Source organism: Balaenoptera musculus, chromosome 7 (assembly GCF_009873245.2).
Source record: "Balaenoptera musculus isolate JJ_BM4_2016_0621 chromosome 7, mBalMus1.pri.v3, whole genome shotgun sequence".
NCBI lineage: Eukaryota > Metazoa > Chordata > Mammalia > Artiodactyla > Balaenopteridae > Balaenoptera > Balaenoptera musculus.
The window spans coordinates 60,571,534-60,586,132 of NC_045791.1; the positions used below are offsets into that span (position 1 = coordinate 60,571,534).

At 33.6% G+C, this 14,599-nt stretch overlaps 1 protein-coding gene across 2 annotated transcripts in view; it reads right to left on the reverse strand.

The window, feature by feature from the left end:
* Nucleotides 1-14,599, reverse strand: part of CWC22 (CWC22 spliceosome associated protein homolog) — a 64,655-nt gene that overhangs the window by 19,359 nt on the left and 30,697 nt on the right. For both annotated transcript variants that reach the window (XM_036858001.1, XM_036858002.1), the window contains exons 5-12: nucleotides 13,997-14,236; nucleotides 9,588-9,716; nucleotides 7,871-8,039; nucleotides 7,429-7,482; nucleotides 5,052-5,187; nucleotides 4,756-4,962; nucleotides 4,602-4,664; nucleotides 309-413 (exon numbers count right to left, since the gene is read on the reverse strand). In XM_036858001.1, coding sequence (XP_036713896.1) covers nucleotides 309-413; nucleotides 4,602-4,664; nucleotides 4,756-4,962; nucleotides 5,052-5,187; nucleotides 7,429-7,482; nucleotides 7,871-8,039; nucleotides 9,588-9,716; nucleotides 13,997-14,236 — 1,103 coding nt within the window. The remainder of the gene's footprint in view (nucleotides 1-308; nucleotides 414-4,601; nucleotides 4,665-4,755; nucleotides 4,963-5,051; nucleotides 5,188-7,428; nucleotides 7,483-7,870; nucleotides 8,040-9,587; nucleotides 9,717-13,996; nucleotides 14,237-14,599) is intronic.

A 14,599-nucleotide genomic window follows, 5' to 3' on the forward strand; every position in this document is an offset into this window, starting at 1 on the left:
TACCTTTTTCAGAGTTTATAATCAAAGTCATAAAGTGTCAAGTTAAAATTATGTTAATATTAAAAAATGAATTTCCTTGTTTAATGCTTTCCGAGCAGGTTCTTCCAACCTTGGCAATACTGGTACTTTGCTGTTGGGGGCAGTCTTATGACTCACAGGATGTTTCACAGCATCTCCAGCCTTCACCCATTAGATGCCAGCAGCATTGCTTGCAACCCTCCACAGATTAAGAGCCACTGTTTTAGAGGACTACAGTAGATTACCTTGGGAGTATTTTACAGTCTTATTTGAATAAGCTATACTTTTACCTTCTTCATCTTCTTCTCCCTCTTCCTCCTCTTCTTCCTCCTCCTCTTCACTACTCCCAGCATCTTGGTCTGTGTTTGAGTCACTATCTCCTTCATCAAGAATTTCTAAAAGAACAAAGATAGGTTTAGGAAAATATGAATGAGCAAGGGATACAAATGCATCTCATTCCAAGAAGATAATTCTCAGTTCACTGCAACCCATAGTGGTGTTAACAGTTTATCAACCAGCGAAGATGATCACACAGGCCTCATGTTATTCCCTGAGTATTCAGAGAGCATTGTAACTAATTTGACTAGAGAAAGCCGTATGTGTAATTCTTCTGCCAGATAGAAAGTGGCCATGAAACAAGCAAGGGATGAGAAGAACAAAGAAAAAGCAGATGAAGGTTTTCCAAAAGAGTAAGAGCACTGGAACAATAAACTAGGCAGAGAAGTTAGCATATTGGAGTCAAAATATTATTAGTTCATCATCAGAAAGAAGATAATCTATCGTAAGAAGCTAAGGCTAGCTATAGAAAACAAGAATTTAGGCTAAGAGTGTTTTTTGAAAGACAAAGAAGGGAGAAGAAAAAATCGTGTAATTTAGCATTCACTTTACATAAATAGTGGTGAGATTTGTATTAAAATGTATACTTATTAAATAGAACATTACAATCAATCCATAGACTTTCCATATGTACAACAGAAATGGAAGTTTAAAGGCCTTTAAGAAAAACTGGTAAGATGAGCACTTCATTGGAATATCATTTCTTAAAATACATGTCACATTAAGAACTGGGCGAAAACAGTGATGTAAATAAGAGACTACATAAGGCCAGTCATCATGTTAATAGTAATAAATGACAAAAACTAGAATCGTATTTTGCCCAATGGTATGTGCTCTATCTGTCTGACAAAGATTTTACAAACCTAGACAACAATTCACTTTTGCATTTTTATTATAATCAGACAGGACTTAATATAGTTTGGGGGTCAACTAAGTTTTAGGAAAATTCTAATTTCCTTATATTTAACCAAGTAGTATACATCAGGAGCCACATGTAATACTTAATGTTAGCAGAGAACTTCCTACTGTGAGAAACAAATCATTTTACAAAAATGGAGAGTTGTCATTCAGCCCTTAGCTGGCACACAAGTCTCCTTGAGAATATTTCTAATAAATTGTGACTTCAAGAAATGATCTGAAGTGTCTAGTTTATTATGACATAATGTGGCTTAGACAGACCTTTAAAAGAGGAAACTGTTTAGTATTCAATAGTAGGAAGACAGGCACTCCTGCTGTTTTCCCAAATGCTGTAAGACCTAAAACACAAGTACACCTGGGTCACTCTAAGGTGCTAATTACTAAAGCTGTGCCCACTTCCTCCTGCAGCTATTTTTTAATGCCAACTCTAGAACATTTTCTGAAAGAATTAAGGTCAAATGGATTGTCTAGTCATTTACATCATCCTCTCCTTATCTCTTCACTTTAAGATCTACTTACTGAAATCACTTAGGCCATGACAACTGGATTTTATTAACTGAATCAAGCAGTGGTTTCCAAGCATGGTCTGTGAGTCCTGGGGGGAATCACTGAGACCTGTCAGGTAGTCTGTGAGGTCAAACTATTTTCATAATAATACCAAGGTATTATCTGCCTTTTCACTGTGCTGACATCTGAAATGATGATGCAAAAGCAAGAGGGGTTAAAACTTGCTGCATCCTGAGCAAAATCAAGGTATCGAACTGCACTAGCAGTCATTGTACTCTTTACTGCCACACTATTGTAGTAGGGGAAAAAACACACACACACACACACACAGAGTTTCATTTAAGAATGCCCTTGAAGAAAAAATATAAAATTATTAATTTTGTTAAATCTTAGCCCTTGAGTATTGGCATTTATAATAGTCTGAGTAAGAAAATATGGAGTTCATATATAGCACTTCTGTTAAAGACAAATGTACAATGGTGGTGGCTCTCTCGAGGAAAAGCACTTGTGTGACTGAGTTGCAAGATGAATTAGCCATATTTTTCATTTTTACTTGAAAGAATGGCAGACAAACTAGAGTTGTTAGGTATTTACCAGACATTTTCTCAAACATAAACAAAGTGAGACTATCATTTCAAGGAAAATGAACACAGGTATTTTCAGGTATTTGCCACCATGATCAAATTAAGAGTTTTCAAGAGGAAATTAGAATTTTGGAAAACTTGTATCCATCCCTGTGAGCTTGACAGCTTCCCAATACTTAGACTTTTCTGATAAGATAGGTGGTAATATGAATAAATGTGATTTCTTGACATTGTATTAATGTGTCAATTTAATTTTGAAAATGTTAACATGTTAATACTTGGAAGATGTCAATAATTCAGTGAATCAGTATTTTCCAAATGACCAATGCAACATGTTATGAAATCACACATGAGTAAAAGATCCATTCAAAGTGACAGGCCAATGGATTTTAATGTTAACAAAGTATGAAAATTCGTGGATATTGTTTCAGGTTTCACAATGCAATTAAATCATTAAGAAGCTACTAGCTATTAAATATTAATTGGAATAGTATTAAACAGAAATATACACAATTATAATTCTGAAAAGGCTATTAAAATACTCCTCCCTTTCCAACGACGTATCTGTGGTTAGGCTAAATTTCTATCATATATTTCAATCAAAACAACCTGCTGCAACAGACTGAAATCAGAAACAATATGAGAATCCAACTGTTTCCTATTAGGCCAGACATTAAACTGCACAAAATATATAAAACATGCCATTCTTTTTCTTAAATTTCTTTTTGTAGTTATTTTCATAAAAACATGTAACTTATGCAAATATGTACTAGGTTTATTATTATTTTGAAATGATCTAATATTTTTTATATTCTCAGTTTTAATTTCTAATAAGTAAATGTCAATAGATACAACTCACATAAACAAAAGCTCTTTGGAGTCCTCAATAATTTTTAAGAGTGTAAAGGGATCTTGAGACCACAGAATTTAAGAAATGTTGTAATAAAGTACAACTTTCTTGGCCAACTGCCAAGAACCTAAAGAAATGGATGGGGAATTCCCAAGTTCAAAAAAAATAAATAAATAAACAAAACCATACCAGGTATAATAAGAATCCACAAAATCATTTGCCGTCTTTTAGGGAGACAGTAGAAAAAGAAGTTCATAAGAAAAGAAGAAAATGGGTTTAAGGGGTTTCTCCATGTTTGGAAACTAAATTTATTAGAGAAAAAGGAATCTGGCTGTTGCAGTGAAACCCCCCTAGGAAAACAGCAACTAAAGAGAGAAACCTATTTGCTGTACCAGATTTTTAGGATAACGTATAAAATTGGAAGCTTCTTACACCTTTACCCTTCAACATTTCACTTCTAAGCGTGACTAAAGCATAGATTGCAGCAATGACAGTTCTACGTCTCTGCTCTCTCTTCCTAGGAGCTTTCACAGCTGCAAGTATTTGTCAGGTAAAATCACAACTCAAGGGAAATAAACCCATGAAATTATTATATAATTATAATATATAATATATATAATTATGTAACAGAATATAATAGAATGATATAAGTAACTCCGGATATTAGCTTTAGAAGAAAAATAATGACACACATGAAAAAAACCCCAAAAGACCCCGCAGTACCAGTGTCTAAATACATGGTCTGTGGCAATATAAAACACTGTGTTTTATTTATCCTTACACAAACAAGTAACATTTACTCTTACATCAAACAAGTAATTTGTTCTAGGTGACTAAGCTAGTAATGGCAAAAACAAAATACAAACCAGTATCTGTACAAAGTTAGTGCTTACAATATACTAATGATGTACAAATGATAAAATAACCAATTTACCCATTTATTAAGTATATTAAATACCAATACCATATCTAGCACTGTGACTGATTTTATCAGAAAAATATCAACCTGCCCTCAACAAATAATGAAGTATAGAACTTTATAATAAAGTACAGCACTGAATTGAATATTAAATTGGGTGGCAATTTAAGTTAAATAAAGGCCATTGGTAATACATGAATATTTCTTAAGAGGGATGAAGCTTAAGAGCTGCATAATTAAATAGAAAGAGGAGAGGGAAAATGAGTTAAATAATTTAGAATGAACTAATACCATGGATAAGCACTAGAGAGAAAAATAATGCATGGGCAAACAGTGAAGAGAATGGCTTCATAGAGCAAAGATTTCAATAGGTGGCGGTCAGTGATCTATACCATTCTATCAGTACTATATCGTTACATAAATTGCTTCTACTTATCCAAAGGAAATTATTTTGTAAAATTCTACATACCCTTCTTAATAGTTTTGTACTTCTCTTCATTCTCCATAAAATTAGGATCCATCTTGAAAACATCTCAAAAAAAAAATTAAAAGTTAAGTTAGTGTTTATTTTCTATATTTACATTTGTTTGTACTCCACTTCCCAACACCCACCCCTGACTTACTAAGAACATCTTCTGGATTATAGTCATCTTCCAGAGGGAGCATATGGGTGAACTGATCATCTTCTTCAACTAAGTCAAGTCCTTCTAGGACAACAGGGTGGTCCTTGAATCCATCCTTCCTTACAGCAAACATCACTTCAATCATATACTGAACTCTTTTGTCAATTTCAGACTCATGGAGAATGTTTCGAAGGCGTTCAAATATAGCTAAGTTAAGCAGAAAGAAAAGAAAATAAGCAATACATATTACAATACTCAAATAAAAGCTCAATATCAAACCAAGGATATATACTTACCATTGATTCCTCTTGGTGACACTTGTGTTAATTTGAGACCACATTCCTTAAGAAAACCAATAGCTACTTCAACACTATCATCTGTTGGTCTTTCCAGGAGCAAAGTGAGCATTTCTAAGCATAAAACTTCATGAGCCTTGAACAGAATGAAGACACATAGATCAGAGAAAATGCTTTTACATAGATTAATCTACTACTGATGGTCATTTTAAAAATTAGTAAATCTAGCTTTTGCAGTGATAATATTGTACATATGATGAGCAAAGATTTATAATGTACATAAAAATACTCCAAATATGGGATACAATTTTTCTTTCACTTCCATTATGCATCTGTTAAGAATTTTCTGATGATTTTTCCAAAAGTCTTAATTTACTACACTGAATACAATTATATGATTTATCACCAGAAGAAATATTCTTCTTATACTCTCTATATAGGAAATATATATTAGCTATAGGAAATGCCATAATTAACCTCAAAATATAAGTTAAAAAGTCATTTACTAATTTTTAATCTGAGATATTTTCATAATTACTATATGAAGAACAGTAACATGATTCTTTTTATATCCTTCTCCATGACCACAACTCTATATCCATTTCCCAATTCATTCTCTCAGCAACTCTGTTAGCAAATAGTTCTTAAGTTACATAAATACTAATTTTCTCAGAAAATATCTTTCCAGTAATTTATAGCATACAACAACAGTTTTGAACACTTCTATTTTTAATTAAATCAAACTCTACACTGGCCATGGTCAAAATTTAGAATTTTATAAACAATGCCAGGTAGAGAGGGAATAAAGTTCTACTGACGAGCTTTGCTGTAAAAGAAAATGGACTTAGGAAGCATGTTCAAAAGACCATATATATGCCTTTTTAAAACTAGACTCTTATTTGAGATGGAGAGAGACAAAGTCCAAATCTCAACTCAGGAAAATATCCTCTTACATTTAGCACAACATCAAAAATACATACTGCTTTTATTTTGGGAAGGCAGGCGAGGCTGAAGTCTTACGTTAGGGACAGAAAACACTGCCCAGTACCACAGTTTGGAAGATGTAAAATATTTATCATTTTAACTGGTTTATGTCAATGCCAAAAATATCTCCAATATAAGTGTAATATATACTCAAACACTGAAACATAATATCTGTGCTGTTACAGATTATGAAATTAGGTTTACAGACATCTGAAATTAAGTTTCCACGGTCTTAAGTAGAAAATTATCACTGTAATAATATGACTAGGTTAAAATCTAAAAGGTTTCTTTAAGTGAATAGTGGAAAGAATTTCATATAGGAAAAAATTAAAATATTATTAAATGTTAGAGAATAAGATTAAGTGTGACTTCAAAATTCTTCCTTATGTATAGATATAATTTAAAAAAACAACAGTATATATCTGAAGGAAAACTGTGAGTATGCACAAGAGCAATTTTACTATTTTCACGTTTAAAATGAAGCTAAATCAAAACTCTCAAACAGTGGAAGAATATAAAATAAACACAAAAACTAAATAATAAAAAGATAAATTTCTGCATTTAAAACAGATTAAAATTATTTAATCTACAATATTTTATAAACTGATTCTAAGAATATATGAATATATGCATATACTATGTAGTTATATATATGAATATACACATATACTATGCAGTTCTGGGGAATAGCATTCTTTTTAAAGAATATCAGCTATTAGGTTTTCATGAACACTTAGGTACAGGGAAAAGAAGAAATAGCAACTTTTTAAATAAAAACACATTACATGGGCTTCCCTGGTGGCACAGTGGACAAGAATCTGCCTGACAATGCAGGGGACACAGGTTCAATCCCTGGTCCGGGAAGATCCCACACGCCACAGAGCAACTAAGCCCGTGCGCTACAACTACTGAGCCTGTGCTCTAGAGCCTGCGAGCCACAACTACTGAAGCCTGTGCACCTAGAGCCCGTGCTCCGCAACAAGAAAAGACACTGCAGTGAGAAGCCCGCGCACCACAACAAAGAGTAGCCCGCACTTGCCGCAACTAGAGAAAGCCCGCACGCAGCAACAAAGACCCAATGCAGCCAAAAATAAATAAATAAATAAATAAAAATTTTAAAAAACAAAAAACAAAAAAACACATTACACTCTTTGAAGGAAAAATGTGTAGTAAAGTAACCATGTACAGTATTAAGAGTTAGATAAATTTGATAAAACACTTGTTCTGGGTTCCTCTTTATATTAAAAAATGCACTTATTATAGTTCTAAAATTAAAATATTCAACATACTTTTCCAAAGGACTATAAATCAAAACAAAGATGTCACTGAAGTGGCATCAAGCCTGCGGTCTAATGCCACTGAATGGAACCAAATTTTGAAAATAATTACTTACCACATTTTGGTTAATAAGATGTGCCACAAATTTTGAAGCCGTCAGACAAAGTGGCTGAAAAGAGAAAGTAGGGACAAAGTTAATCTATAAACTAAAACCAATTTTCATTTATCTACAGAGTCTCCAGTTCACTTACATACTCTCCTTAAAATATGTAACAGGCAAGGTAATTTTAACTTGTAAGAAAGTTATAAAATAAAAACTAACACATATGAAAAAGTGCCATTTCTGGATCAACAGTTACAATTCAACAGTTAAATGCCATCATTTTTGCTGCTCATTCATTATCAGAGGCCAGGAATATTTACTAGAAAAAAGTTCTCATGAAACATGCAATTTTAAAAAGAATTCCTACATAGAAATCAACATTGCTCACTACAGTTGATACTGGTTTATTAGTCTGCCATGTGTAGCAGTCTACTTACAAGTCCATTATATATACCTTATCATTTCTCCGATAGCCTTTTCGAAAATTAAGAATTAGCCTTTTGAGGATTAATTCTCCAATTTGCGGAAATTTTGAGTTGATAATTGCCACTAATGCTGCATAAACATGGGTGAAGATTGGAGAAGCACTCTGTGCTTGCAAAACGGACCTGGATAGCAGGCCTCTGATTAAAAGAGAAAAGAAAAGGAGTCAATAAGAATCACCAGTTTAATGAGAAGGAAAAAAACTCAGTTAAAATCCAGCTATATTACTCCTCTGTAAATCATCATAAAAGCTAAATCAGGACTAAATTTTCACCGCTCTTATCTAGGGGAAGAGTTTGTCTTACTAATAAATAAAAACTGATTTTGAGGAAACAATTTTCAATTTGTACATATATAAAACAGATAGATTTAATACAATATTTTTTTCAAAAAATTTTCTAAGTATAATTTCTCTTTTCCAGCTCCTGTTCATTACACCTAATCATGAATTTGAGTTTTTAACTTCTTGTATTAATTTGCTTAACTTTATCCAAAAAATGAAGGGAGAAAAAACCTGCTTCAAAAGTACCGAACTTAAAGTAAAATTTCCACTATGGGCCCATCATTCATATAAGTTAATTCTGGGATTAAAGACAAATCTGGGCGGTTTCCATCTTTAAAGATAGGTGTAAGTCTATTGTTCTTGAAAATAAAAGTGGAAATATGGAATTCTCCTAAGAGAGATAAAGACATAATCAAAGCCCTGCAAAAATAACGCTAAAACAAGGACAGGAAAATAAAAGGTTCTACCTTCTAACTCATTTTGAAATGGGCATGTTTCTACATATATTTGATAAGAGGAGAGATACAAAGTGGGCTAAATGAAGAGTTATTTTTAGAAATGTAATGACAAATAATTAATTATTGGATTGTCAAAAGGCACAAAAACAGTGTCTTTATAGTTATCAGGTTTAGGTATGACATCTGAATCACTAGAGTAGAAAATGAGAAAAGAGAATTCAGCTTATAAACTGTAAGATCTTAATCTACCCTTCTCTGAGTCTGTTCTTTCTGAGTAAAATGTGAGAGCTCTTCCCTACCTCGGAGGACAGTGGCTGCCTCCTGGCCACCTTACTAACTCCCACAACCTGCTACACCTTACTTTATATCCCCAATGTTTTGAGATGATGAATCAAGGTCATATGAAATGACATGGGAAAACAGCCCTCAGATTTTAAAATAATAAATAGAATATAGAATATGTCTATTTCCTGACCCTTTAAAATATCACAACTACTTAAAAACCACACAGAAAATGGTTGTTACTCCCTTCTGCTTTTCTAAAATTTATTACTAATCTTTCTCATTTCGTTCACATTCCCACTTTGCTTTCATTAGAGATTAAACTGGTCTGAGGTAGCACTTTACATATATATAAAAAAATTAAACGTTTATTATTCCTCATGAGTTTAAAATTTTATTGGAAGTATTCAGTAAACAAATATATGTGTAAAAATTATGTGACATCAAAGCTTCTCAAAAAGTAAAAATTCCACATAATCTCTAACAGTGGAGTATAAGTTATTTGTTAGTAGCTTACATTTTTACAGGAACTGTATTTTAAATATTCCTTGAAACTTCCTTTGAAATGAAGTAGCATAATAAATCAATGATTATTATTCGTGTAGATATTATGTTCCTTTGAAAAAGTGTTTTGAAATTCTACAAATAAAATAGCTGATGCTTACCTTCCTCTAACTATATTTTCTTGAAGAAGTTCTTGAATAATAATACCAATATTGGAAATGTTGACTTTGTTGATCAGACCATTGATGGACTTCTTTAGGGCTTCCCAGCTCATCCTCTGGTATGCTAAGCTAAAAAGAATTGATTTTAATAAAGAGGAAAACTTACTCAACAATTACAATAACAAGAGGTTATAATAACATAAAAAATACTTAGTGTTCCTTTACTTTCAACATTTTCACAAAGTGACCCCAAAGTGCAGTAAAATATATGACCATGTGGATACACAGATTATATCCTAAACCATATTTTACTCTCTGTACATGTGATACTCAGGTACAGACTAATTTCTTTTAATAACATAATAAAGTAATACAAGGATATGTAAGGATAACATTTTGTTCTTATGTCCATGAATATTGCAGTTTATAATATTTATTAGTTAGATTCAGTACATGCTTATTTTACATTATAACAAGTTACTTAAACTTGTCTTCAAAGGAAATGTTTTAAAATAAAAGCAACTATTTTTTATTTTAAATTACAATACGAAATACCTAAATATAAGCCATGAAAAAGAAATTATTATTATGTCCCTTCTCAAAAGCATGACAAGAAAACAAAATTAAGTGTTTTAAACCATAAAGAAATAGAATTAATTACAGGAAAAGGGAGAGTCATACGAAATCATGGGGCTGAAAGACTGTTCAAAGTATCTTAAAGAACATCTCTATATTTAGGCAGTACGTACAGGTTTATCAGCTGAATCTTAGATGGCTACACTGTTTTTTAACTTAGAGCTTAGGTAAATTATTTAGTCTAACTGGGTTTCTTTACGATGAACTTGGTAATATCTAACGTCTTTCAAAGCTCTAAAGTTCTATGGTTTTTATAATTATTTCTCTGTGGAATATGATTTCAACTTAAGAAAGTCTTAACTTTTCTTTTTTCTTATACTTCTCTGGCAGTCTGGTGAAGGTAATGAACTTCTTAGAGTAATATATATAAATACATAGGATTACAAAGGATACCAATCATATTGAAACAGAGTTTTCAAAGCATGAAAAGGACAAAAGTTTGATATAGTATTCTACGTGCTTCTTAACACATTAATAACAAAAAGTGGTGGTAGGCATGATAACTTCTTTAATTTGCAAGTAGCATAAACAGTATTTTGAGGTATCTGCAACAAATAGTCTATTAATACTATGGTCTGTTGCCTACATTCCTGATAGAAAGAAATGCTAAATTAGATCAATTTTTAAAAATGCAATTTTCTTCCCATTCACATTCATGGACTGTCTGAATTCTATCCATGGACCTCTTGAAAGTTTGTAGGTTAAGAATCCCTGTTCTGAACCCTCCTACACTGTTGATGGGAATGTAAACTGGTACAGCCACTATGGAGAACAGTATGGAGGTTCCTTAAAAAACTAAAAATGGAGTTACCATATGATCCAGCAATCCCACTCCTGGACATATATACAGAAAAGATGAAAACTCTAATTCGAAAAGACACATGCACCCCAATGTTCATAGCAGCACTATTTACAATAGTCAAGACATGGAAGCAACTTAAATGTCCATCCACAGATGAATGTATAAAAAAGATGTAGTGTATCTATACCATGGAATATTACTCAGCCATAAAAAAGAATGAAACATTGCCATTTCCAGCAACATGGATGGACCTAGAGATTATCATACTAAGTGAAGTAAGTCAGACTGAGAAAGACAAATAAGATATTATTATCGAAATATTATATCACTTACACATGGAATCTAAAAAATAATGCAAATAAACTTATCTACAAAACAGAAACAGATTCACAGACATGGAAAACACACTTATGGTTACCAAGGGGAAGGCGGGAAATGGATAAATTAGGATTATGGGATTAACAGATACACACTACTGTATACTAAATAGATAAACAACAAGGATTTACTGTATAGCACAGGGAACTATATTCAATAACTTGTAATACATAATGGAGAAGAATCTGAAAAAGAATATATAACTGAATGACTTTGCTGTATACCTGAAACTAACACAATTTATATTTAATCAACCATACTTCAATGGAAAAAAAAAAAAAAGAAAAAAAATAAAGAATCCCTGTTCTGGAGTGGTATACCAGGTATACCAAGGAGGGGTGGTGAGGAAGAGTATTTTATCACTGACATTGTCCTCAGCAGACACTGAAGATAAAAAGCAGACTGACTTGCAGTTAATTTAATTACTGTTTCTAAATTCTCTATAGATTACACACTCCCTTACTGCCTGCATCCAAGGTGGAAGACTCCTCCGGCCCCCTAACCCCAACCGTTTAGTATGCTACTGTCTAGAGTAATAAGATCTATGGCTTAACAATTAGCCTGATCAATAAGATATTGCTGATACATAATCACAAACTCTCCTATTAAATTTTGGTCAACAGATGATAATCAAGTATACTTGTACTTCTTAATTAGGAAACCTACACTTAACCTGATTTAGTATCTGCTGAAAGCAACGACTACACTTCTACTTCTCCTGTCCCTTTTATAGCCTATAAGCAGAGTTCAACTGTATATAAAATTATCTTCCAAGAATCTGTTTAAAATTGCATATACTGTGGACTCTTCTCTGCCCACTTTATAAGGAAGTCAGACTTCGGGATTAACAACAATGTATCCGGTCTTTTACAATTAGGATTGCTTTGGACTGGATTGGAGACAGTGAACACTTCTCACTAATGCCGCCACTACTGCCTCCAGTAAGAGCAGAATTCCGACATGATCATGAAACTCCCACAAACCACAGAAGGCATTTCCCAATCCCTTCTCAACATACCACTCCAGGCATCACTACCAAGTGCCAGAATATGACGCATAGAGAAAAACTTACTTATTAGTTTTAAATTTAATGTCATTTAAATGTCCCCCTTCTAGCTCATAAATTTTTTTAAAAATTTATTTATTTATTTATTTATTTTTGGCTGTGTTGGGTCTTCGTTTCTGTGCGAGGGCTTTCTCTAGTTGTGGCAAGCGGGGGCCACTCTTCATCGCGGTGAGCAGGCCCCTCACTATTGCGGCCTGTCTTGTTGCGGAGCACAGGCTCCAGACGCGCAGGCTCAGTAGTTGTGGCTCACGGGCCTAGTTGCTCCGCGGTATGTGGGATCTTCCCAGACCAGGGCTCGAACTCGTGTCCCCTGCATTAGCAGGCAGATTCTCAACCACTGTGCCACCAGGGAAGCCCTGCTCATAGATTTTTTAAACTTTAATTTATTTCAAATATTTATACTTTATTTTATATAAATGACATTTCTATTTCAAGCTAATTCTTGCAACAAATTTAGATTTCATTTATATAAGGTTCTCAAGTACTTTCAAGTTGCCATGAAAATACCCAAGAAAGATGTGGGAAGACTTTCTTGACTCACCTGGAATCTGTTTTTCTTAAAGCATAGCTATCTTCTATCCCAATCTTTTTCCTGACTACCTGGCAATTGAATGATCACTTCAATCTTGGACCACAGTTTTCCTGGTTATCTCATTCCACTACAGGAAAAGGCCTTGAAAACTTAGCTGCACTTTCCTACATAGTTCCTCTTCATCCCAATTATTTTGCAAAGGGAAGAAAAGGTACTTAAAGGTTGAATGGTCATATATGAATTTTGATTGTTTGCCTTAGTGTAGCAAAAAACTATAGTCTAAGATGTTATGGCCTAAGAAAAGGAGGGAAAAGAGAAAACTGTCAACTGTTTCAGAGGTTAGTACAGGTGTTGGCAAACTACACCCATGAGCCACATTTAGCCTACAGCCTGTTTTTTGCAAATAAAGCTTTATTGGAACAAAGCCATTCTCATTTGTTTACATATTTTATCTATGACTGTATTCACTACAACGGCGAAGGGGAGTAGCTATAACAGACAGAATAATGCACAAAGCCTAAAATATTTACTATCTGGCCTTATACACAAAGCCTAAAATACTTATTGATATTATCTGGCCTTTTATGGAAAAGTTTGCCAACTCCTGGTTTGGTACAACTGGAAAGATCCATTTTAGTTCTGAAATATCAATATTACTCTTGATTATCGACGAAAAATGGATACTACTAATAGGCATGCATGCAACTACAAAAGGAATAGCTTGAAAACAGGAAAGAAAAAAAAGATAAGTGATCTTTCCTCAAACTTTTCCATTCATTCATGCAAAAAATAAAGAGCTTATGAGCTAATGTCAGGGAAAATAGTAAGCAGAGCTCCAGTGGAGCTTCTGAAGGTAGGAAGGAAAGAAGTCTAATTTGAGGTCTCTATCATTGTGGACTCATGCAAATTCTCAGCAGCCAAGGTTAATTAGAGCACAGATGATTTTTTTAAAATGAGGGTATCACTGCCTTGTATACTTAGTGATATTGACATGCCTGTTTTTATCTGTAATCTGTTCTTGCATCATCCTGAGCTTTGCAGGAGGAATATATGCTCCACCAGTGCGAGTAAGAAGAGGATCCAGCTCCTCTTTCTTCTTCTTTGCAGTAGGTTCATCCTGAGCAGAGGAACTCTGGGTTACCAATGGTTCTGGGCTTCTTCTCCCAGGAGATGGAGATTTCCGGGACCTTTTCCGATCCACATCTCTTTCTCTGCGTTTTTCTCGGTCTCTACTTCTGTAATATATTTTGTTAATGGAGAAAAGACAATACAAATTACATTCTTAACTGAACTGCATACCAAATGAGTGAGACCATTTGGGGGCCACAAATTCAGACAAGGAAAAGTGGTTAAGGAAGTGCCTCACAGAGAAAATGTAACAAACTAGGTCATCAAGGCTTAACAGGATTTACATTGGGGGCAAGGTAGGAAGGTGGGAGGGGGAATGGAGGATGGCATTCTGCAACTAGTAGAAGACAGAATAACTACTGAAAAGCTGAGCAAGGGTATTTGGGCCAGAATAAGTAGAAACAATAAAGAATCATATATAACAGTAGTTGGAAAGATAAGTTCAAGTCAGACTATGAAATCTTAAAAGA